This window comes from Thermobia domestica, chromosome 8, assembly GCF_964235325.1.
Source record: "Thermobia domestica chromosome 8, izTheDome1.hap1.1, whole genome shotgun sequence".
NCBI lineage: Eukaryota > Metazoa > Arthropoda > Insecta > Zygentoma > Lepismatidae > Thermobia > Thermobia domestica.
This window is the reverse complement of record NC_137461.1, coordinates 89,701,401-89,729,001: the sequence shown is the minus strand read 5'-3', so window position 1 is coordinate 89,729,001 and position 27,601 is coordinate 89,701,401. Positions and strand designations below refer to the sequence as shown.

The following is a 27,601-nucleotide window of genomic DNA, read 5'->3' as shown; positions in this document are numbered from 1 at the left end:
ATGACTTTTAATACTGATACTATGTGTATAATCGGGAAATGTATATTTGTGGTAAATTTCATAGGAAAAGAATTATAAATTCGAAAATTATAATGAGTAAAACAAAATGTTGCTAAATGGACAATAAAATTTTATTTTCGTTTTATTGTTCTTATTTACTGCTCTTTTGACATGAAATTTTCCACATAAATGTGATTGCCGATTATACACATACTAACATTATAAGAAATAATGGGTGAATTCGTTATCAAATTATATTCCTAGAACAACATATTTATAGACATACGACAATAATTTTGGACATGAGAGTACGTGTAGCGTAGATGTAAAGAGAGTCCCATTAAACCTCCTTCCTCGTCAAAGCCAGCGACACAAATTTGTCTTAAACATGAGGGGGACAGGTAAGACCGTTCCCATATTTTTTTAAGCAATGTTCAAATATTTATGAAGTTGAAAAACAATGCTGTGGAGGATCAGGGGAGCAGAGTTGTCTTCAGCATTGGGAGGCGGGCAGATTTGAAGCTTATTCTGAGGGGACATGGATTTCATCTCACTTTCCTTAGTCACCAATCATCACATTTCTTCTCCCCCCCCAAAAAAAAAATCAAATCGGATTATTGGGGGTGAGGGGACATGTCCCCCTCATCACTCCTGGGATTTGTGACAATGTTCACAGCACTATAACAACATACAAGGAGATCACTACGGTGGTCACTGCCGATTTCTTATTTGAATTATTGCTAAGATTTCTTTTTCTTTTTAACGAAGACTATATTCCAGTTTTTTCCTTAAGGTTTCATGTACGTAACACTATAGCTGTTAGAATAATTGAAAGTGAAGATGAGGTATTCTCTACTTTATTTGTGTATACGAACTATTTAAATTATTGTAAGTAGCTCCAATAACTAAAGTCTGCATATAGAGAAAAAACTAAAAGTTTGTATAGGAAAATAATTTACATGCATACCAAACAAGACAAGGTCAACTCTATGCCAAATTTAGCCAAGGTCAAGGTAAGTTATGTAGATCGCGTACAATGACAGCTCTGTAGTTTTTTTAAAAAAATAAAAAAGGTCATTTTCACGAAACAGTTCGTAGAATAAAAATGATTGATGAAATTATTATTGCAAGACTAATATTATCATTCAGTAATTTTACTGGTTTTCTCATTGATAATGAAAGGTGAAAAATCACTTTCATTATTAAGTGGATGATATGAAAATTTTTGATTGACGTAAATGATAAGATGTTTTTATGTATTCAATCTGATAAGGACCTCTGGAGAGGCAAGATCGATTAACACTACTTCACAGAGTAATATTCACCATATATAAATAGGGCTGACGAATATTTTCACATCAGTGCACCACGTTCACAATTAACAGTAGCAACAATGAAATTCCTTTGCCTTAGCCTGATCATTGTATTGACAGCCCAGGGAACCTGGGGACGTAAGTTCATTTTCACTTCTAAGCTGTATTATTATTATTATTATTATTATTATTATTATTATTATTATTATTATTATTATTATTATTATTATTATTATTATTATTATTATTATTTTATCGGGATGTATTTCAGTTAGAAATCAAATTGAGACAGTCTGGGTCAGTATGGCATACCGATAGTAAACTAAGATGCCAGAAGTCATACTAGCTATAAAAAAAAAAAAAAATTAAATAAATAAACTCTACTATATTGAAGTTTACCTATGCTATGAGCATAAGTGTAGTAACACGGAAGTTAGAAGAGCCCCTTCGTGGCTAAGCGGTTAGCGTACGCACTTTTGTGGGAGACCCGGGTTCGATTCCCGGCGAGACCTCATGTGGCTCGGATTCCATGTTAATCAGTAGGTACCGTCTCTTATAGCCTCGCTGCTGAAAAAGACGTTAAACTCAAAATCAACTCAACTCAACGGAAGTTAGAACAAGCATCTGCAAAAGCTTAGTTGAAACTTTGATGTACCGCTCTTCCTAAAAGAAAAAAAAAATAGTTAAACATCAATCGCACATGAACTTTGCTATAATTCTTCATGCCTTTATTATTTTTTAAATCATATTTTCTACATTAAAAAAAATATATTCTCACAATACTTGTCCATTATAAAAAAAAACTCCCTCCATTCAGACACTAAAAATACAGAATAAATTTGGGAAAGAATGTGCTTACTTATGTCAATCTTTATGTTAAATGAACTCAAACTCATAATAAATTACGTCTTACTTTCTTTTCAGAGGATCCATGTTTACATTTCACCACACATGAAGACGCTTTCACCTGGTTCAGGGAACTCCGAGGATCTCAAGTAGATTTCAACGTAAAAACTGGGTATGATGCCATTGTCAAACTCTACATTGATAACCCACCCTCTCCAGGCTTGGATTACTACGAAATCAAATTAGGAGCCGAAGAAAACACTAAGGCATCTATTACCAATATGGGTCATCCAGCATCAACTGCTTCTGTTAACGGAAAGTTTCTCAATGAAAATTCGTATGAAACTTTCTGGATTAAGAAAGAGAACAATTACATTCAAGTGGGTAACCACAGCAGTGCTACACCTTTTCTGGAGCTTAATGATCCATCTGTTATTCCAGTGAATTTTTTTACATTCAGTAGCACTGGCAGTAATCTGGCCTTCTGGGAGTATTGTGCAGATGGACAAAGTAAGTTGTTTAACTATATTAATACTGATCATTCTAGCTTTGAAACTTAATTTTAAAAAAATACTATTTAGCCAAAAGCAAACACTTATTATTACTAATTTATGTTAATGTTTCGGCAATGTATCATTGCGTTCATCAGACATACTTAATCTGAATAGACACATAGATAATAGACATACTACAGGCTGTCACAATATTTTGGAAATAGATTCTTGACATTAAAATAAGAAATAAAAAAAAGTTCATATGGACCTGTGGTCGGAAGTGCATAGTTTAGTATAGGGTGCCGACAACGTGAAAAAATGAACTTTAAATGTCCATAGATCCACTACTATACGACCGATCGTAGTCGCATCAAGACATCACTGAAGAACTAGTATGTGAACTATCCAAAAATCCATCTTTCAGAACCTCCGGTACTTGCACAATCATTTTAGAGAGGCTGTTTGGGAGTACTTGATCACTCTCCACCTACCTCTCTAAAAAATTGGACTGCAAGTACTGGAGTATCTTAAACATGGATAGTTGGATAGATCACATACAACTTCCTCAGAAATGTCTTGATCCGACTACGATAAGTTCCATAGTAGGCCTAGTGGAGCTATGAAGTTTTAAAGTTCACTTATTTCACGTTTTCTGTACTCTATAACTCCGAAACCATCTACTTTTGAGCACAGGTCCATATGAACTTTTTTTTTCTTATTTTGATGTGATGAATCTGTTCCCAAAATATTGTGACACTTTTGTAACACCCTGTATACTAGAAATAATAAGTATTTGCTTTAGTAAGGTTTCATTTTCAGTTAAGTTGAACTGCAATTTAACATATTATTATTATTATTATGTAAGAACTGACATTAATAGGTTACTATTCCATTCTTCAGCCCATATATAAAGAAGTTATACACCATACCAATTGCCTGGTGTGCACACGTTGCCGCTATTGTTGACAGCGGCAATAACACCTAAAAATTCAAAAAGAAATGCAATTAAATGTTTAGTTCGATTTACTAATATTTTTGTTTATAAAAATAAAGTAGAAATAATTTAAATTTCGTAATTTCGAACATAACTTTTAAATATGCTACCCTCTTCCTGTTTGCAGAACATTTCGTGTACTAACGATACCAACGTAGTAGTAAACATTGTATTTTGCACCTGCTGGTTAGATTAGTGAATTGCAAGCTATGAGGCCCATTCTTTCGGATTCAGAAGGCCTGTTACCAGCTAAGTGAAGTGGTAACAGAGGATTTTTCATTTATTATATTATTATTACTATTATTATTATTATTATTATTATTCATTAAAGGAAAATTATGACGTCAAATTTCGCTATAGTAGGTTTACTCCAAGTTTAACTATATTATAAATTTGAGAGAGCTCTTTGATTTCAATGGTTCACCATAAATTTACTTTAGGAAAGTGAGAATTCCCTCTTCAGGTTTATATTGCCATTGTACTTCCGACACGGGTTGAATGCATTCGGGTAGACCAACATGTAAGAATTACTAACGCTACGCTTCTGTACTATACATAAATACAAGAATATGTTAAAAATTTGAGGCAATATATGTAAGTTTACTTTCGAGTGCTGGATCAAATATCAAATTACAATGTTTCACAATATGCACAAAACCAGTGAAATAATATTTCAAATTCATTAAATTCTGTAGCTAGAATTGACAAAAGTTACAAAAGTCACGTTTTAACGAAACTCAGATAATTTTATTAGCTATTTGTGAAGAAAAACTAATAACTTTAATACCGGTAATAGTCCGGAAGGCCTGTGTGAAAAGATATAATCAGAATCCTCTCCGTCTCATGTTTAAAGTGACATTTGTGGGTAATTTTCAAGTCCTCTATAAATACTACTTAAATACAAAAATATACCACGGACTTTTTTCTGGGTATGACATTTCTAAATACTGTTGAATTTAAAGTTTTATCAATAAAATTATAGATTTCAAGTTTAAAGGGGCTAAATTTCATTTTGACTCTAAAATTCTAATTTCAACATTGACACATTTAGATTTCAGCTACAGAATTTTACTTATATCACTACTTACTACCTAGTTCTCATAAAAACGTAATTCATAGAAAACTAATTACTTACAATTTATTTTTTTCAGTCTGTGACCCGTACACAACCATTGGTTCACTGGAGTCGGTTGTTTTTGGACTTCAGGCAATTCCTGGTACCTTACAGAAACTCGATGACATTCAGGTTGTCCTTGGAGCACCCGCTCAAACAGTCGCCATTTTATTATCCGAGAGAAGTTTCCCAGAGGCGGGAAGTGCAGTATCGTATAAAATTGAATTCGAGTTGGGATCAACTACAAACATTTACAGAGGAAGCAAACTGTTGAGCAGTACTTCTACTCCTGGAATTCTTAGCAATTCAGCTATATCTGGTATATGGGTTTCTGTAGAAAATGGTGAAATTCAAGTAGGACTACACAGCTCACCAAACATGCCATTTGCTACTGCCACTGATCCCGCTCCATTGAATGTTATGTATTATTCTTTCTCTGGTGGCACCAGAACCAATCCTTCTGTTTGGCTTGTCAATTGCAGTCCTAACTAAAAACGATTATCAGCTAGTTCTTTACTGTATAAAAAAAAGCACATGGAATGGAACAAACGAAAGGTAATTTTTGGAATTCATTTATTTATTACAATGTTAATAAATTACAACACTTTATTGGTATTTATTTAAAACTAAACTGTATCAAAACATATTTATTATTTTATAAATAAAGTGGCAATGCAGCAAACATAAAAATAGATTTCTTTTTACAAAAACCTTTCCTGACTCTAGAGACCTTTTTTTCCTAGACCTATTATACCACAAATCAGAAATTTCTTTTCTTTTGTTATACGTTCTTTAAGATACGTGGGTATTTCCAAAAGTTTCTGGATTACACTCAAATATCCTACTACTAATAAAAAGCCATTCATGGCATATAGTGCCATCTGTGTAATAATAATAATAATAATATATCTGAACTGTCTAGCTGCTTTAGTTCATTGAAAGTAGTCATTTAGTGGATGTGATTTGAGTTTAACGACCCTTTCAGCAGCGAGACTATATGAGACGAGGGTCAATAGCTTAATGTGGAATCCGAACCAAGAGTTCCCTCCGAGAATCGAACCCGGGTCTCCTCCGTCAAAAGCGCATATTCTGTCCACGTAGCCACGACGGAGTATTAGGTAGTCATCTGAATCCAGTCACTGTGTGCTGAGCTCGCGTGCTGCATGACAATATTTCAGTCCACACAGTGGTTGTTGTCAAGGTTGCACTGAAACGCTTGTGGCTTCGAGGAGATTTAGTACTCAACATACAGTCGAGATTTGCCTGATCTGATTATATTATTAAAGAACAAAAGTTACACAGAAATGCAACTTTGTATACACGAATTTCATCACTATCTGCTACAAAATAAAGCTCAAAACATTTTTGATAGTTTGATACTGATTGAGAAAATAATTTGAGACCGTAGTTCAAAAGCAAATGGTCACTTTCAAGGATGCCCATAAGGAGAACCATTGCCTCCCCCCTCAATTTGCATTCCTAAATTTTTTACATATAGGGAAATAAGAATTTTAGGAAACCTAAAAATAGATCAAAAGATTGCGATCTTGGCCAATAAGTAGTGTTTGGAAGAGGGGCACAAACTGTTTGAACGGTCCCTAAATTAAGTTTTCGTATTTTCAACGGAATAAGCACATCATACTGAGTTAATTGATAGTTTGGGTTTGGCTACATTGTATGTAGTTCTCCAGATACAAGGCGTAAAAGAAAATTTTTGATTGAAATATATTGGATCTTTTGATCCAATGAAAAAAAAACAAAAGAAATATTTCTTTTTTATAGAGACATGCAACTTGTCAATTAAATTGGAATAGTAATATCGTTGTGCTTATATCAGAACCACTCATATTGAAAGCCAATACTTTGTCCACTTGACTACACATGAGCTTAAAGTTATTTTGGATTTTCAAATACTTTGTTTTTAGCTTAATGGATGGTGTCAACGTCACCAATGTTACTATACGAAAAGAGAAGAATAGAACCAATCATAAAGACAATGAACAAAATAAAGAACTAAGCCAGAACAAACTAAGCAAAATGAGAATAATAAGGTATAACTTAGGGATTGGTATTTGTCAGTTTTTCATATTATTGGCCCTACCATTGTTGGAGGCAACAATTGTTTATAAAACAACTAATTATAATTAGGTTGTTCTCATTTACAAGTCAAATAAACTTTGTAGTAGAATTCACTACAAACATATTTATGGAAGTAAATAGATGAAATTTAGATATTTTTCATTTCAACATTGTTACAATCAAGTCATTGTTGTAAATGATAAAAGGTTCCAATACTCTCAGAACAACTAATTCAACAATTTCCAAAGCGTTTCTAATAGTTAATACCTTCAATGTAGCTATTATCGTAAAGCCATTATTGCAAAACTGACAAAATGTAAGATGATACTACGTGTAAACATTCTAGTGTGATGCAATTTCTCGCCCACTTTCTCGTAGAAACTGGTGAAGTTTCTAGAACTATTCCCAGGTAATTGGCATATTCTGCTTGTGACATTGTCGGAAGCTACTCATTGTTGCCGGAAGAGGTGAATCTATCTTAAAGTCAGACTTACCTTATAATATAAAAAAAAAAGTTCCAACATTTTCAAAACAATTCGAGAGTATCCAAGCCTTTCTTCACAATACACACTCCTAGCAATTATATCGAGAAACACACATCAATAAAAATCACAATTTTTAAACAGAATTTTCGCAGAACATACACATACAGATTATATACAGGGTGTCCATAAAGCCCATTGCCACCCCGTGTATCTTCGAATATGAGAAAACGCAAAAACACGTCCATCATTATTTTAAGGGGCTTGGATTTTGAGCTATAAAAGGTCCATCCCAGACACCCGAGATAGGGGTACGAGGGGTAGTTTTTTTGCATTTTATCATATTCGCACTTGTTCCTAAGATACACGGGGTGGCAACGACTTTATGGACACGAAATGTGAACCCCCGCCATTTTGGATGAGTTCAACATAGGGACTTGAAACTTTCAGCGAAATATTTCTCTTGTCGAGTCCTTTCCAACGATATATTACTCGACTCCTTTGCTATTTAAAATTGTCAAGTTGACCCCACGTACCCCTATATGAGGGTGTCTGGGGTGGACCTTTTATAGTTCAAAATTCAAACCCCTTAAAATAATGATGGACGTGTTTTTGCATTTTCTCATATTCGAAGTCGATTCGAAGATACACGGGGTGGCAACGGGCTTTATAGACACCCTGTATATATCGAATGTTCTAAAAATGGTGCCCACAGATCACAGGGCACTATTCTACAAGTCAAACCAAAAAGTATATATATACACCTTTCAGGTCCTCGTTCTAGAGATGCGAATTGCACTATATGGCAACGTAGCAGATAAAAAAAAAACATAGATTAGATCTAACAATCCATCAAATAATTACATCGCTTCTTGCCAAATGACAGTTAGTCAATAGACATTAGCACCACTTTTTATTTTAACAATCGATGTAACTCTTTGATGGATTTGTAGAGCAATGTTAATGGTTCCAAGTTAATATGCGATGTTGTCACATAGTGAAATTTTGATTCCCCACAGCGGCTGAAGGAGTCTCCGGAGGGAATTCCGTCATATAACATTTTCGCTTTATTTTGGCCTGTAGAATAGTGCTCTGTGGTCCGTGCGCGCCATTTTTAGAACACAAGATATATATTTGGTAATTTGAAGCTAAATTTACTCTCTTATTTGAAGAGTTTAAGTACAAGCAGTAAAGATGATCAGTAAAAAAATATATCCCATAAAGTACTTTGTACTGAAATTAGGAAACATTTCTGAAATAAGGACGACTCATCCTTCATTTTTGACTGATTTAACCCAAGCAGTATGGATTATGGGAGTTGCAAAGAACATACACACCATATTTATTAAAACTGAGGGAACAGTGGTGGTTCAGTGGCAGAGTGGTCACTTCTGCTGCGAGGAATCCTGATTCGACCTCAGGTGCACAATATTGAATCATCGAATTTCAACCTTTTTTCTGCGAAAGTTATTGCGCATATCAATAACCAGGGGAAGTAAATTCACTTCTCACTGACAGGAAATTAACCGCTCACATATGACTAATTGTAATACCAATTCGTGGAGATTCTGGAAAAGCCTCAAATAAAACTCTCACCATATTGTATGAAAATTGTACGATTTTTACGAAAACATAGTCAAGATTAATTAAAATTGGTACGAGTTATCGCGAAACAGACCCACACACAAATGCTAGTCCAGCCAAATAGCAGAAGCTCGCTTCGACAAATGTGTTGGTTAGGGTGACCAAATATATTCTTTTTAAAAAGCATTGTACTCTTTTGGATATTCAGATGCTCTATACTCTTTTTCCTCGCCCAAATTCTTGTTTCTAGTGAACTACGTATTTTGCTGCTATTATTTTAAGTTTCTCCAATTTAACAGGCTCTTTAGATATGAAGGTATCTTGGTTTCCAATCTCCTGTTGTTTTATATCAATATATTGTTTCTGATCAATACTTCTGGGATTCTTAGCGTTGATCTTTACGCTCATATATGTTTAGAAATAATGAGAACGTTTAGGAATAATAAATTCTAACAACATAATGTCTTGTGACAAATTATATTCTTGCACTTATGAGCAGTACTGAAAAGCCACAGAGAAAGAAAAAAAACTCATTTAATTTTACTACCCGTCAAAGGGGTCCCATCAGCCGAACTAATTGTAACTGTATGCTTGAAGGGCATGAAGACAACTTAAAATTCCACCCTTCCTTCAGAAGATTACTCTTCCTCGTTCTTCATTCACTGTATGGGTAAGTCTCTCGATTTTCTTCACAAAGTTTCGAAGCAACAGCTACATGCTTTTCTTTATTCTCATCAGAAGCGGAGAGGCTGTAGTAATGGCAGTAATTTTGGCGTTCGCCAAGAAAGAAAGAAAGAAAAAAAAGATAGTATCCGAAATACCCTTAAGTAAAATAATTCCATTCTAAAACAGAACTTTTTAATGTATTGCTTAAGAGTCTTCATCCCGGCGAAATTAAAATACCGCTAATTTTACAGTAATTATGTGATATCTTCAAATAGAGAAAAGATAATCGAAATGTGGAACAAGAGCGCCCTAGACAATATTATTTTACATAAGACACCGTTATCACGACTCATTTATCTGCTTTTGATTTCGAGCCATTTTGAAAATGGGCATTTATTTTCGCGTTTCTAAACAGCTGAAAACGGAAAGCCACTAGGTGACTTGTGATAACGGTATCTCACGCAAAATAATATTGTCTGGGGCGCTCTTGTTCCATATTTCAATTATCTTTTATCTATTTGAAGATATCACATAATTACTGTAAAATTAGCGGTATTTTAATTTCGCCGGGATAAAGACTCTTAAGAAAGCATATCAAAGCGGCCGTGCATTGTATAACATACAGCGAGTAAGTTACATTAGAAATATTTTATAAAAATTTTCAAGTTTTGCTTCGTTATAATAGAGGAAACATAGTATTTAATCTTTATCAATTATATTTGTTTTCGTGAGAAAAAAAAAAAAAAACTATACTTCGGCCGCTGTTACTCACGGCCTGGCCTAACCCACTTGTTTAGCTTCGCTGACCTTAAAGCACGTGGAGTTAATGCTGTGTTGCAGTTTACTCCACATCCCTAAACTTTCCTAGTTGTACGGCTTTTGTTTATTTGCTGACGTGGCAACAGCCGAATCCTTTTAAGGACACGGCGCCATCAGTCAATGACACACAAGCTGTCTTCTGCTTTAGGCAGTAGTGCTATGTATTTGGTATTCCTGTGTTAATTCCTGTTTCCGAACAATATTCGGAAAGTGTTTGGAATAGCCCGAGATGTTCACTGGAATACCCACATTTGAAGAATGCAAGGAGGATCAAGGTTTTGAATCGTTTTGGGGAAAACTTGTAATGAATAAATGACTGACGGCGCAGAAAGAGCTCTCTGTACCATACTTTAATGCTGGATAATAAGAACAATATATCGTGATGAACTTAGCCATGTTTTCGAATGGACGCAAGAAAGACACATCAGCAAGTTATACAAGGCCTGTACAATCTCGCATGAATCAGTTACAAAACTCAACACCATCAGGAACTGTCGCGTTGAAAAGATCAGCATCCTGTTTGCTGCCCAGAAGTCAATCAAAAGCAAAACACGATCCTTACCCTGCAAATCGGGCCGCAAGACTTGCTCCAAGATGATTTGCAAATCGCGTTTGTTCATGTTATAGGTTTCACATTAGGTAATGGAGTGGCCATGCTCAATAGACAGTGAATACTGGGCTCTCAAACGAGAACATACATGTGTGGAAGCAGTGTGCCATCAATTCCAATCACTGACATAATCATAATCTAGTATATGAATGCGTTGTGGCGGCGACTGAACCCATAGCACCAAAGATTGTCTTGGTGCCCGTAATAGAAAGAGCTGCCAGAACGTATCAAATCTGGACTGATCTACTCTGGAGTCAACTCCTGTTCTGTAATGAAAGATTTGATTTCATTAAACAAAGTCTGCGGAGGTTATTTGAACAGCTGCAGGGTCAGCGTCGACTCGCGTACTAACTCCATGTGCGGTCTTGTGCGAAACTCTTTTGTTTTTCTGCGTTGGAAGCGTTTAACCCAGGATTTGGACGCCGTGAATGATAAAGTGCTGTGTGGATCAATTTCTTTCTTAACATTCATCGCCCAGATGCGTTATTGTGCGGTAGTGAATAATTGCATAGTGTTGTCTTATTGCGATGAAATGCTAATGTACAGCATTGTTAACTCGTGCTTGTAAGGAATGCTGAGGCCTGCAAAGTGTTTTAAGTCTCTTTTCAATTTTTTCAAAGTTTGTCTAATTTTCTTTATTTACGTTTTTGTGCCATAACAGCAGTAATTTTCAGACAATGACATGTCAATCGCTAATCCAGGAGGACACGGCTGAGAAGGCTTCGTGGCTCTGGTCTGCTCGGTCCAGATCTTTATTCATCGGCCAAATAATATCCGGGAATTATGTGTGCGTTTTCTTTGATGGTGATACGGCACACGACGAACTTCTACTTTCGTGGTGCTCAGCGACTGCTGAACTTTGTTTTGGTAGCAGCATCGTTCCTCTTGGTAACACGCTTGATCATCGCTGTAATTACTTTCACTATTATCATCTGTACAATCATCGTCTATTATTAGTTGTTAAATTCATGCACAATCACCTCTTTCTCGCATAACTCGTTTTAATCTGATCTGCAACGAGACGTTCCTCCCACGTTGGGGTTTAATGCGAGATCCCGAACACATCCACTAACAACTTCACAAGTATAGCTTGTCGCATTCTGTACAAATGATGCAAATTTACATATCACTTTCCAAGTACTGCAACACTCTGCTTCCATTGACATTACCTGGCTTTCGTCATCGAATACTCACAGAAACACCAGCATTCGCTCCCATTCATTACTATCACAATTACTAGCACTGGTTCCGTCTCACGCCTTCAAAATCCCATGCCCTCTGCGCACACTCCCTTTACTTCAGCTCCCTGTGGTCCATAGCATGACACATTACACCACATCTCTATTTCGTAGCACACAAGTCAACTGGTTTTGTTTAAATCTCCGCAGAAGCTACGCGGTTCCTTTCTTCCAGTACTATACACAATGAAACCTTTATCCGAAATCTCACTGTTCCGGTTCCATACACTATTTCCGTTTACGACAGTTTTCCGTTACATACAGGTTATATTGAATTAACTACTCGCTCTGTGCTACCTCTCAAAGGATGTCGTACGTTATGGTTAAGTACAGTCCGTTTCAGCCACCATATCTATATTGACTAGCCAAATTATTTCAAAAACCCTTGACAAAAACTGAACACGTACGGTTGACGCCAAGATCAAGAGTAACGGATAAGATGCACGTTCGTGGCTAGTCAGTGGTCTCCTCTGCCCAGTTACTTTCACTTCAGTTTTCTAGATGCGTTCCAACTCCCCATTCATTTCTGCATGTCTTCCCTCACGTGCGACATTCATGCACGAATATAGTCCACGCTTTTCACGCATGTGTAATCAGTCTTTCCTATTGTCTTTTGTGTTACTCCCGATATACGAATTTTTATCTGCTGAATTTGCAACACTGCATTCCAGATAGCAACCTTAATTATAATCTTTCAGTCCTTGATGTCCTATGGTTAGTAGGTTAATTTTGGTTTGCTTACTTTCACTTCCTGCAAGATATTCAGCTCCACCATCATTCCTGCCTACTCTCATTTCGACAATATTAAAAGTTCTCTTCCTTGCTCCGCTCCCTAGCTCCAAGCAGGTTAAATTTTGGTAATCCATTTCTTTTCATGTTTAATCAGATACATGTTTTCATCGGATTTGACCAACAACAATTTTGGACCTTCACTTGTAAGGGAGATCGGCATGTGGCATACCATGAGATTCAGGCATCTTTAACATTGACACGAAAGCAATATGTACATACGGTTTTGCGTTGTCATCTGAACGTACGGAAAGTTTCAAGCCTTGGATCCTACACAATTTAACCGAAGCTCAAAAAGAAAACGTGTCAATTGGTGTCAAGAAATGCTCAAAAATTCAACCGAGGTACGTCAAATTTGGTATACTACGTCGCTACAAGAAACGAAACTTAGATCTATTCGTAGCAACTCGAAACTATATAGTAATCTACTGTTTGTATGTTTCGAAGTGAGCCGAAACCAACAAAACTATTCATTCAAAGAGTGTTGCCAAGTAAATGATCGCCAATTTCTTCGGTTATACTGGACATGTGATAGCCATAGCTTTAGAAGATCGAAGGACTGTCAACGCTGAGTGGTATACGACAATTTGTTTGCCAGATCATCAACATATTGCGTAAAACAAACCCAAAACGTATTATTCTGCACTATCATAACGTCAGTTCCCACTCAGTACACTGAACTGTTCCATTTTTCTTTCAGTAAAAATGTCGAATTAATGACTCATTGTCCGTACTCACCTGATTTAACACCTAACGACTTCTTTTTGTTCCCACACATGAAAAGTAACATCCGTGATGAGCGATTTATGTCGCCTGAAACAGCTGTTGCATGCCGAAAAGCAGTTTCTGAAGTATTCCTTCAATACAACTGCTTTGAAAAATAAACAAACAGGCTTAAACAAAGATAATTTAAAGATAGAAAGGTCTATTCTTCCGAATTTATAGTATCGGAACATTGCCACCATTGTAAGTGAAAGTTTGCAGAAACTTTTCCAGTGGCCCTTGTATAATATCTTTTCACTAAGTCCAAACCTAATTTTGATGGTCTATAACTCAGGAACCAAAGGACTGCACATCGTAATATTTCATGTGTGTATACCCTTGTAAAGTTCTATCACAATCCCAATTTTGATTAAGATTTGATGAGTTTCATCGATCGCATACGATATATACTATCTTGTATGATTTATGACTACATGTTTGATCATGACCACCATGCATCAAATGCCAAAATTATCGAAAATAAATCAGTACAGCAAAAAATGGATACTTACTGAAACTTGTAAATAAATCGAATAACGGATCATTGCCCTCAACATTCTAGCAATAATCTCGCCTTCAACTCGCTGAAATTTTTAGAAAAACATAATTAAAGATGGTTACTTGTGCAGCGTTGCTGTTACACGAAATCTTATGATACTTGGCATGCTAATTTGAAAACAATACAACCCCCATAGCAAATGGCCATTCGATTAGATAATCCACTCTAGCAGACACAAAAAGTACGAGAGAAATCGTTGTCAATACTGTTACTTCACGTATAGAGGAACAATATTCAAACGTAAATGCTGCTTCTCTCGCGGCAACAGCAAAACTGTGCGAAGTTTGTGTAAGGTCGTCATATCAGCGGGTGCATTGCATTCTGAAAAAAACATTAGGTATTATTTCTGATTCCCTACATGTGATTTTGAACTACTTTCGGCTAACTCAATTTTTCGAATTTTGATCACTAGGCATGTGGATTCATGAGCAGCCACGTGCAAAAAAAATCAAGCAGAATTTCGAGGTTCGATCTGGTAAAGCACCGCCGACCAGAGCTACTTTATTGAAGGAGAAAACTGACTTCAGAATGAGGTCACGTCAATGATGCTCCAAAAAAAAAATGCATGAGAAAACATAGCAGCGAATGAAATTGTGTCGTGTTAGTGGGGAAGTTATACTGACGTCCTACATACATAACAGGTATATTTCCATTTCTTGTTATTTTGCAATGTAATTGTAATCATAAATAGAAAATAACTAAGACCAGAGTGCATTGAACTTTACACCCACCCAGTATAATCAAACGATAGTAGGTGGGGTTCTGTGGGCTGGTTTTTCTTTCCTTCTTACGTTGCTTTAGATTACCACTTTTACAGCTGATCCGTTGTTTATTTCCTATAAATTCAACTTCTTATTTTCGTAAATAATAAAACGTTAAATCTGATAATACCTATAGGTGTATATTACAATTAACTTTTATAATATGTAAGATGTTGTACATCACATGCTTTTCCATAATCACCGAACATTATCTGACAGAATTCTGACCAGTAAACTCGAAATAGTTTCTTTTCCCCGTAAATCGTCAATAATTTCTAGGCATAACTAATACCAGTAAGAATACGTCAACACCAGTAAGTAACGATAGTTGTTTATATTCAACAGCAATAAAATCAACATATAACAAAGTACAACTATTATGTATTTCGATAATATAACAATCAGCAATCATACAAACATAGTTCATGACAGGACAAAAGAAAAAAAACAAGCAAAGAATTTTTCTTTTTAAAAAAATGGGAAGAGAAAAAAAATAAAAAAACAGCCAACCAAGCTTTTACAGTTCAAACTTCATCGTTCAAAAAGAAACCAAAAATAACTGATTCGCAGGTATGACTGAATTAGGTTGTGTCTTCAGATCACAAAATGGTTGATAATTTCAAGACAAAAATAATTTCCGATATTTTTTCACAGTGACTACTGATTCAGAATCTCCAATTATGCTATTCCACTATGCTTATAATAATATTCAGTCGACCCACTGGTTTCACTTTGTAAGAAATTCTAAAAACTGTCTCTTCACTTTACTATTATCGTGAACCCTTCATTACTCGCTTCCCTTAATAACTGTACATAGGTCCCCCAATTTATTGTGAAAAAAGGTCAATTTCAGCGACAGCGCAATTATTAGAATTATTATTTTTTTTTTTGTATGTATATTCGAAAGAAAAAGGCTTATTTATTAGTATAGTCACATTTCATTTTCCTTGTATACTTAAAAGGACAGAAAAAAAGTGTCCATGTTCTGAATAAAGCTCCATTATGGCGAATATTGTCATTGATATCGGCACGCAATCACAACAGACTTCATTTATTTGCGTAATTTGTTTTCTTTAATGATGTATCACCACACTTCATCTTAATCACACTCATAAAAAAAGAAAAAAAAATCACAGGCTCACACTTTTGAAATATTTCATTTTTGCTTCCAGCAGTTGTCTAATTTCTTTTAAAGATAACGAATAACTTTCTCGTAACTTTTTACAAATATGAACAGCAAGATCTTGCCTCTCACTGATTTTGTCTATTACTAAACAATTCTGTTCGCCTGACATAAGGTTTAAGTCAGCAAGACTTGTAGCGAGGACACTTGATTCCAGTCTTTTTACTATGCTGTCCAGTTCCCTAACCGATTCTTCCAAGTCAGCCACCATTTTGTTAAATGCCTCCAAGATTTTCGGCTATAAGACAGAAAAAAAAAATTAATAAATGTAAAAAAAAAAAAAAAAAAATTAGAATGTTAAGGCATACTCGTTTAAAAAGAAAGGAAGAAAAAAGCTAAACGCTGACCTTACACCATTGATAGTACATATCAAATGTTACATAACATCCAATTCACACAATTTGAGAATTTAAAAATCAATCCTGGAACTTTTCTGAAAGACTATAAGAATTTATCTAGTGATTTTTTTTGTCATTCTACTAGATTTGGATTTTTATTTATTTAAATTCAAAATACCAGACTGTACCTGAGTTGATAGACATCTACCAAACGTTTCTCTTTCATTTTCGGGGGAGGGGGAGAGAGCCAAATTTTAAAACGTGTTTATTGCACTTTTCCTAGAGAGTTTTATCAACATATTATACTCATTACAAGGGGCACTCGAAAATGATTGAGAACAATCCAAGCAAAGTAAAACTATATTAGAAACAAACATTTTATCAACGTTCGACATGGTCTCCCAGGATTCATCATCACCATGATCGTATACTGAGGTCAGTCTTCTGCTGTAGTACGAAATGTTTGATAAAAGCTTGCTGTAGGACATCTACCTCAGCGTATGTTTAGCCTCTGTTAAGTGCTCTTTCAATTTACTGGTCTGCGTGTCGAACAGACAAATCCAGAGAAGCCAAGTCTCTAATGTTGCCCGCGATAATCGACTTGCCTAAGTTGTCCAAATATCATCAGGAACGACTGAGAGTTAAATGATATTACAAGCAATGCAGACTGTAATCTATTGGTATTCTGTTCACTTGTATCTACAAAGTGAGGTCATTAAGTTCTCGAATTGATTTTTTTACAACTACAAGAAGCGATCCATCACAGAAACAACACAGGGAGCGCACATGTCTCTTGAATGACTGAAGAAATTTCAACACGACGCCAGTAATCAAACAGTGGTGTTTAATATACTTATACACTGCACAAACTTGGTAGAGTTTTCAGCATAAAGCAGAGGGCTGCAATCAAGAAATCACCCATTTAAACCAATGGCCTACTACAGAATTCTTATGGACACAAAGCGCAGTCTAGAACAAGCATATTTGGTTCCCAAAAGGAATCACAGTGAATGCTTCTTGCTAGTGTAAAACACGACAAGGAAGGAAGACCCACGATGATCGACCTGGAAAGCTGTCTCGAGGTCAATGCAAGGCCATATTTAGCAACTGGCACTTCCCATAATTCGGCTGGGTGTACTAATCTACCCTTCATTCTGACTTATTATCCTACGACCTTCATGTGTTAGGCCCAATGAAGACTCCCCACAAGAGAAAGCGCTTTGTGCCGGACATCGAAGTGCAAAATGTTTCTTCATAACACAGCCAGCCCAAAGGAATTGAGTGGCTAATGTATCTATAGGATCGCCGTCTAAATAACCAAGAGAAAAATATGTCAAATAAAATCCACTTCTGGAATTATAGTGAGGAAAATCTACTTACTTATCAAACAATCGTGTAATCAAAACCAATGTCAGTTCTAGAAGGGTGACAAACTTTTCATCCGGTGAGCTTATATATATATTCGCATTTTACCTTAAGAAAAAGCTACCGCAACGTATATTCTAACCAATATTGAGATCAAAAGAAGTTTAAAGATCAATGGGTAATATAATACTGAAGGGAGAAACAATGGAATTTTTGTGTACCTCTATCTTCTCAAAATTTTCAAAATAATGGAAAAAAAGAAAAACCAAAAATTTAAAAGTGCTATGAAATAATGTATATCAAAGGTCTTGCTTGTCGTCCATAATTTGCACCCATACACCGATAAAATGGATTTCAAAAACATGACTACTTTGACTCGTGACACTCTTCCAAGTACTAGACGTTATAGAGCCCAATTCTCATACAGCAATTTTGTTTTTCTGTTATATTGCTAAATGTGGAAAACGGCAGGTGTACAGACACACTTATTCTTACGATTAAGGAACAAATTATCCACTGAGGTACAGGAAATGTGTACATAAATATTACATCGTGCCCAATGCTATTCCACTCTTCATTTTATCCCTCCCCCCCTCAATCTCTTTTTCAGGGTATTTTAGAAAAATAGTGCTTTTATTTTTTCTTATATATTAATTCTTTACTTCTACTTTCCTTCACTTGAAAATACCACAGGGTTTCAATGTGTGAATTTACATATTTTATTTTCTAAGAACATTCAGCAAAGCTTACAACAATTTATTCAAAACTTCTGCAAACAGCCTATTTAAAAAAAATAATTTAAAAAAATGGAATGCAATACTTCGTAATTTTTCCGTTAAAAGTGTTACATAAAGGTCTCGAACTAGCTGTGAACTACTCTGCCATCTAGTGAAGAAATGTTTAACTCACGTTGTTTTCCATACACGCAATCAAATTACATTAATTTTAGAGTTAAACGACAAACTAGAGAGAAACTTACGTGAAAAAATTGCATTATCATCGGGTTTACGTATCTGTACGAAATTTTAAGTTCTAGCCAGTTAAGTTGGAAGATTTGACAAACAGAAAAATAACACTAGTTAACAAAGGTTTTGTTACATAAAAGAAAATACCTGTTCTTAAAGGAACTTTTTGCGCTGAATTCGAATATGCACTCGATTTTTCTCCATCACGTACGATTTTCCCTTAACAGAGGGATTTTTGGGAAAATCCCTCAAAAATTTCCCTTTTCGTTTATTTTACACCCCAAGATCTTGTCACCTTGCATATACTAACAGAAATTATACCTAAGTATACTTTGATTCATATTTAACAAACCCTCCAAGTTTCGTAATAATCGCTTTATTCTTTCTAGAGAAATAAATATGTTTGTATGTATACTGTGTGTACTGTTTATTGCACCTTATAGTAATGCTTTCAGATCTCTTAAGTTGAGGTAAAACGTTTTGCTTTATTACCACAAACACATATATAAAATATAATACATTATAATTTACAAGTGTGACAATTTACAATAAACAATACTACAAATGTACCAAAAGGTCATGAAAAGACAATCAAAACTATCACAATATATGAAACTTCCATTGGGTTACAAAAACGTACACTACTTCCTTCTTTTGTAAGAAATGTTGCATTCTCTAACAAGACCCCAACAATAGTCCCCAATCATTGAAGGATCCCATCGTCCCTGGTACCTTTTCTCCATTGCCATTATATCTTGGTGGAATCTTTCCCCCTGTTCGTCGCTGAGAGCACCTAGGTTAGCAGGAAAGAAGCTGAGGTGGGAGTGCAAAAAGTGGATTTTTAAAGACATCCTACAACCCAACTCTTTGTATTTCTGTATCATGTCCTGTACGATTTCTGTGTAACTCTCAGCTTTGTTATTGCCCAGAAAGTTGCGCACAACACACTTAAATGCTGTCCAGGCAGCTAGCTCAGCACTGTTTAACTTCCTGTCAAAGCTATCATCAAGCATTAATTTCCTAATTTGGGGATCAATAAGCACTCCCGCTGAAATCTTAGCATTACTCAGGTTAGGGAACTTATCTCGCAAATACTTGAAACCTTCACCAGATGTGTCCATGGCTTTGACAAAGTTTTTCATAAGTCCTAACTTGATATGAAGTGGCGGTAGTAATATCTTATTAGGATCTACCAAAGGAGCGTATTTGACGTTGCATTCTCCAGGTACGTAATTCACTCTAGGTTCCCATTCCTTCACTTCATAATGTTTGTCATCAGCTCGGCTATCCCATAAACATAAAAAACATTGGTACTTCGTGTAACCGCACTGCAGTTCTAATAAAATACCAACTACCTTGAAATCACAACATATTTGCCAACAATGGTCCTTGTAATTTGTAAGATTTAGCAAAGTTGACATGGTGTCATAGGATTCCTTAATCTTCACTGAGTGCGCAAGTAATATAGAAGGTTTTTTATTTCCATTATGTAAAAGGACAGCTTTAAGGCTGACCTTTGACGCGTCGATAAATAACCTCTATTCTTCTGGAACGTAAGGAATTCCTAGCTCCGCCATCAACCCATTTATATCCGTACATACGCACACATTATCTTGCATTGAGAAATAGCTTGAAAATTGAACATGCCTTTTCCTGTACACTGATATGTTGTTGACTACAGCAATACAAGTGTGTTGTTGACTATTGTAAATATTCATTTTTATGTCTGTGTTTGTAGTAATAAAGCAAATCGTTTTTACCCCAACTCAGGAGATCTGAAAGCATTACTATCAGGTGCAATAAACAGTGCACACAGTATACATACAAATATATTTATTTCTCTAGAAAGAACAAAGCGATTTTTACGAAACTTTTAGGGTTTATTAAATATAAATCAAGGTATACTTAGGTATAATTTCTATGTTACTATATGTAAGGGGACAGGAGCTAGGGGAATAAAATATCTGAAAAAGGGAAATTTTTGAAGGAATTTCCCGAAAATCCTTCTGTTACGGGAAAACTGCACGTGATGGAGAGAAACCGACTGCATATTCGAATTCAGCGCAAAAAGGGCCTTTAAGATCAGGTGATTTTTCTCATGTAACAAACAAAAAGTTTAAATTTGTTAACTAGTGTAATCTAATAAAAGCACTGTAAAGAAAAAAAAATACAAATTACATATGACATTTGTGATTTTTCACTATTATATTTTCTAACTTCGTATCAAGTGCCAGACATGTAATTGCGGTGACATTGAGAGAGTTTTGGACAAAGTGTCCACTATTTCTACCACTAGTGAACAATACATCTATAAATGGTTTTCGAGAGGCCTAAATACAAAATAAATATTAGAAACTTCTACTTACATGTAGTACATTACAGTGTTCTTTCTTTTTCTTCCCTTTTTTGACTAGAGGAGGCTTAAGCGGCCTAATTAGACAATGGCAGATACCACATAACAACGCCAGGAAACTCATTAACTGAAAAACATACATATATAAAAATTAGTGTATTCCGAGACAGTCTTGCAATTTCAATAATACTATAAATTATACTAAACATTAATAATCACTTAATATAGTGTACGATGTGGAAGTAGTGACAGAGACAAACAGTGCAAAAGAAGAGAGATGGTCATGGAGGAAGAGTAATGTAGAAAAGTGATGTCAGTGTACGAGTAGTCATGAATACACGAGTAGTATATCTGCAAATAACAAGGGTGTAAGAGTATGTATGGTATCACAAACTTATTTCAGTGTCTTTTCTTAAGTATCAGATTTTATTATAAAGATCACTTCGCACCTGACTCGATATTCTTTTTGAACAAATGAAAGTTCATAATTCATAGCATTAATAGCCAAGAGTAAAATAATGTTCCTTATAAGAAACTTTTATGCAGTTCTTTTCATTAAGTATATAAAAAAAAAAAAAAAAAAAAAAGGCTGTTTTAGCTCCGTCGTAGCTAAGCGGTTAGCGTACGCGCCTTTGGCGTGGGAGATCCGGGTTCGATTTCCGGCGGGAGCTCATGTGGTTTGGATTCCACGTTAAGCTGTGGGTCTAGGCTTCATATACCCCTGCCTCTACCAGAAATGTTCGAACTCGCAAGTCAGATTCGGATTCAATCGGTCTCGACTGAGCCCCAATGAGATAAATGGGCTTGAGATCGAGCTAGAGCAAGCCTCGTTGAAAATAGTGTCCTTTTGAGGACAAAGGGCCTGAGTAAGCCCCGATTGCAAAATGGCCATCTATTCTCTGCTCTAAGACCAAGAACGTGTGTGTCAATCGTATTTAATATATAGTGTATGCATCAGTTGTAAACGTAAATAGTACGAGGAGGTAAACATAAATAACGACTCGTTTGGAAAACTGTCTCGCAAAGAAGTCCGCTCAGTTATTCGATTTCTGTGGACGAAAGATGTAGCCGCGGCTGAAAATTGCTGGTAGAGGTTTACGAAGAGACAGTAATGTTTTGTCAGCATGTCGCAGAATGGTGTCGAAAGTTCGTGGCTGGTGTAGAAAACGTCACCGACGAGGAGCGCAGTGGCCGACTCAGCACGGCATCAACAGATTTGAACACAGTTCGCATGGAGGAGCTGATTCAGGACAACAGGAGAATCACGTTACGCCATCCGATGGCAGAATTGGGAATGTCGTTCGGAAGCGTTCGTCACGTTGTGCACGATATTCTGCAGCACGAGGTGAAACACTATGTGACAACGTGACATTTTGTCCCGTTTAGTCGCAAGGACAGAATTTTACCAAGCTGGAATCTTCAAACCCATTCCACGATGGGACAAGTGCCTCAATCATATGGCGACTATGTCGAAAAATAACCTAATGCATGTACCATCTGTTGGCTGTATGAAATAATATATACACGTTTCACTGCAGGTTTTGTAACCTTACTTTCTGACCACTCCCCTCGTATATAGGCTAATATCGAATTACTGTACTCGTGTTCAAATTACTGAGAGGACAAGGGGAAACTCTTCTTTTGTAAAGAAACAAAAGGATCGCTGGGGATGTTTGATATGGGCGTGTATTGCGAAATATACTGAATGATCATTGCATTAGGAAAACTTCGCACGAAATGAAGTGGTCCTGGAAAGGCCGATAAACATGGCTCCCAATCATGAGTAGTGATGTGAACTGGAAACTATATTTTTTTCCAGAAAATTTTCCGTTGTAAACAAATATCCACGACCAAATATTAACTTCATATAAAGCTATGAAATAGGTTCAATGTATGTATAGGTATATTAAATAAATTATAACTTTCCAATAACTTTCCACAATTGGAAAATTTTCAAAAATTATTTCGTATTTGGTAATAAAATATTTAAAAAGGAATTTATCTGTGTGTGTGTGTAAAGTGCAGGTAAAATACACATAGAAACCTAAGTTTTTAATTTAATGAAAAACTGCATAAGAGTTTCTTATAAAGAAAATTATTTTATTCTTGTCTACTAATGCTATGAATTATAAACTATCATCTGTCCAAAAAGAAAATACAGAGTCAATTGCGAAGTGATTTTTATAATAAAAATTTACGCGTTTTTCAAAAAGTATATCAAAACACATTTGTGATACCATACGCACTATATAATATTACAAGAATGGAAAAGAATTCTTTTGAAGCTTATGGATTCATGACTACCGTTATTTTATGTAAATTCTTAGAAGTCTTCAGTAAATAACAATATTTCAATTATGTTTACAATTCTTAATTGTTATATACCACCGACTGCACTTCTTATGGTAGACCAACCAACAAAACATTCAGATTTGGTCCAGACAGTTTATTTTACTTTATTTTATTGTTCAAGATTAAAAGGAAAGCGGGAAAATATTTGTATCACCTATAGAATAGCACCGAATATAGTTACAGAAATTCTGTTTAGAAATACATTATTTTAAAACGCAAGCATCATGTAAATTTGTTATTTTAATTAGTGTGTTAATATTGACACTCAACGAAAATAAACGTGTTAATCCTATCCTATTTTTCTGACTACGATCTGAATCTAGTTGAAAGTGCTCTAAATCGTTATTATTACCACGCACTTAAGCATGGTCATTAGTCCATGACAGGAATATTACGGCCCGGAGTAAGTTTTCTGTGTAACCGCCTTCGCGAATAATACAGTATTTCGTTTTTCTAAAAATAACGAACATAAAGCAAAATCTTAGAGATATCCCCCTAATATAATAATAGCTATAAATTGGCTCCCCACCTGTTAAGAATATACTATACTATAAATAAAGTATAAAGTAACACAGAAAATAGGAACTTTTTTACTTCACTCGGTGTAAAATATACAAAACTAAAACCTACATAATATAAAATAAAATTGTTATATGATCTTCACGGGGGAAATTCTGAATTAGTGGGAATTTTTCCCCGGATCACTGCTTGGATTCATTCTTATTCAGTTGTTTTATGAATAGTTTAGCCTATGTACAAAGTTGCAAGTTAATAGTGCATATTGACACGACATATTTGGCAATGTCTGCAAAATAATTCGAAAAAAGTGGATTTTGCCATTTTAATTTTCTTACTAGGGACTATGCATGCACCTAATATCAAGAATTAGAAATGATATTCTGCCATTTTCGGACTTAGTTGCAAAAAAGAAAGAAAGAAAAAAAAGTTCTCATTTTATCGTTAGTATGTGTATACGAAGTTTCAAGTGAGTTGGTTGCCTTCTACCATTTTTGGTGCTGGATTTAAAATATTTTCAAAGGTGCTTCGCCCCCTTAAACTGACTTTCGCATGAAAGATCAAGTTTGTATTTTCTTCTTTTCTCGTTGTAATGTATGTTCGTAACAAGCTTCAAGTGAATTAGATATATTCTACCATTTTCGGTACTGTGAAATATTTCCAGAGAGGCTATTAACCTCTTATGCCTGTTTTCACAGAAAAGGAAAATAAATATTTTTTATTTGTTATGTTTGCACCAACCTTCAGGTAAATAGGATGTGGGTTTCTATAATCACTTGACACAAATTTCAATCATTTTTTTTTTTAATTTTATTTTTCACCCCAAATCCTTTGCCGATGGGGATGAACTTCGACTTGAACGCCATCGCAAGCGTATTATTCATTCCAGCGACCCCGAAAACTATGGACTGCACACTAATATCAGTCGTTTTGCACTATTTTTACATGCCATTCCTTCCAACTCCCACACTTTGGAGTGTCTTACTCCCATAATAATGTTTTTCAAAATTGAAAGACATGTCTACCAAGTTTGGTTAAAATTGCTCTAGATGTTCCAGAGCTATACTGGAGCTCAAATATTTATAGTTGAGGGAGCAACGCTTTGGGTATTGTCCCAGTAAATTCTCAATACAGCTGACATATTCGTTCATGCCTAAACTTGAGATTAACTGTCACTGTAATTGTAACGTAATAGCCTGACGAACCCGAACTATGGATTCAACACTAATTTCCGTTAATTGAGACATTCTATTTTTCACCCCTTCTTATCCCCCCCCCCCAATACCAATGAGGTCTGAACTTTGACTTTAACGCCATCAGGATTGTAATTATTAATGTCAGAGACATCGAGAACTACGGATCTGATACTCTGATACTAATATGGGTCGTTTTCAATTATTTTTACGTGTCAACCCATTCCCACCATCCCAGGGGTGCTATTGGGAGTTAAACATACATTCAAATGGTATAGGGAGTGTCAGCAATTAATTTAGGGACCTCGAAAACTATGAATTCGATAGTAATATCGGTAGTTTTTGATTATTATTTTCATGTCACCATCCCCCCTTCTCCCTTCCCAGATGTACTAATATGGTTCAACTTGAACTTAAATAGCATTGGGAATGTCACTATTTATTGGCGCAACCCCGAAAACTATGGATTCGACAATAATATCGGTCGCTGTCGACCATTATGATTCTTCCTCTGCTCCCCTCCTCTCACCCTAGGAGTGCTAGGACGAGTTATCTTCACTGGGAGCAGACCTTAGACCCAGAGGCAACAAAACTGTCACTAATCAACTTAGAGACGTTAAAAACTGAATCTGATACTAATATCGGTCATTTTAAATTATTTTTCATCTCACAATCCCCCCTCAGGAATACTAATGGGAGCTGAATTTGCATTTAAACGGCATCGGAAGTGTCCCTGTTCATCTCAGCGATTCCGACAACTACAAATTCAGCACTAATATCGGCCGTTTTCTATCATTTTTAATGTCAGTCCTATTACCCCTCCTAGGTGTCCTAGGGAATCATACCCTCACTGGGGCTGAACGATTTTAGGGGCACAGGATATGTCATCAATTACCTCATGAACCCCGAAAACTACGACATCAACATTAATATCGGCCGTTTTCCAACATTTCTATCTTCTACTCCTACTACCCCCTAGGTGTCCTAGAGGGTATTACCTCGACAATACTCTTTTCCACAGTGTAAGTAATATGTGTACAGTACTCGACAATGAAAATGTTACAAAAAGTTTACTTGCGTCATGTGCTTATGCATTCAGAAACAACACACGTCCCACGTCTCGATCGACTAACTACTCTTGGTATTCAATCCAACTCACCCTCCTCCTCTCCTTGTCTAAAACAGTGTGTGACGTAATGTACTCTTTCCATTCAGACGGATAAAAACAGGAACCATGTTTACAAGCTTTATAACTCTAAAACAGTCTCTTTCATTCGTTTGTTCTAGAATGTCTTTTCAGAACCTGAATAAAAACATTGTCACAAAATTTTCCCATAGCTTCATAAACGCCTTATTTGCATTCCTTCCCTTCTTCAAAGATTGCATACAACATCAAGCTAGGAAGATGCTGCTTGTGAAATCTGCGGAAGTTGTCAATTACGGCAGTAAGTTTTGTGCTTCCCGAAGTCTGTAATGCGGGCACAGAGCTCTAAAAAGTACTGACAGAAATAAATGTTATTCAATGGTGAATTTCAGTTTTTTTAGTAATTTCACGTAAATGTTCGACGGGCGTCATTTGGGCAGGACAGGAGGGTGTAATTCTCCCTCCCTTGAGTTTGATAAACACACAATGTTTGATCAAATGTATAATATAACACTGATAAGAAGTAAAACTACGTTCACTGTGAACGGCGCAGCCACCGAGTCAACTTTTGAAATGTTCCATTCTATTAGTTTTTCAACGTAGCTTTATAATGTAAGCCTTCTAGCAATGTGCTATCGTCACTATAGGTCTGTTCCTAAAAGCAGTAGTCGATCGAGACGTGTGTTTCTGAATGCATAAGCACACGGCACAAGAGTTTGTTACTAATTTCGACAATTTTTTTGTAACATTTTCATTGCCAAGTACTGTACCAAGTTTGATTACAATTGCTCCAAGTGTTCCAGAGTTATAGTAGAAAATCTCTCTCTCTCTCTCTCACTCACTCACTCACTCACTCACTCTCACACACACACACACACACACACACACACACACACACACACACACTCACTCACTCACTCACTCACTCACTCACTCACTCACTCACTCACTCACATTCACACTCACACTCACACACACAGACAGACAGACAGACAGACAGACAGACAGACAGAGAGAGAGAGAGAGAGAGAGAGAGAGAGAGAGAGAGAGAGAGAGTTAGTTCTCCCTTCCTTACTAAACCT

General features: G+C 35.8%; 2 protein-coding genes across 2 annotated transcripts in view; one reads left to right on the top strand and one right to left on the bottom strand.

The window, feature by feature from the left end:
* The first annotated feature begins 1,331 nt into the window (after positions 1–1,331).
* Positions 1,332–5,451, top strand: LOC145693056 (uncharacterized). Its single transcript, XM_081768728.1, has 3 exons — positions 1,332–1,451; positions 2,238–2,669; positions 4,799–5,451. Exons 1-3 carry the CDS (start codon positions 1,394–1,396, stop codon positions 5,251–5,253), a joined length of 945 nt encoding a protein of 314 aa, XP_081624854.1. The 5' UTR covers positions 1,332–1,393; the 3' UTR covers positions 5,254–5,451.
* A 10,020-nt stretch (positions 5,452–15,471) lies between these two features.
* psidin (phagocyte signaling impaired) overlaps positions 15,472–27,601 on the bottom strand; it is an 89,540-nt gene continuing 77,410 nt past the window's right edge. The window contains exons 16-17 of the mRNA XM_081768727.1: positions 21,328–21,441; positions 15,472–16,531 (exon numbers count right to left, since the gene is read on the bottom strand). Of these exons, the coding sequence (XP_081624853.1) occupies positions 16,241–16,531; positions 21,328–21,441 (405 nt within the window). The 3' untranslated portion in view covers positions 15,472–16,240. The remainder of the gene's footprint in view (positions 16,532–21,327; positions 21,442–27,601) is intronic.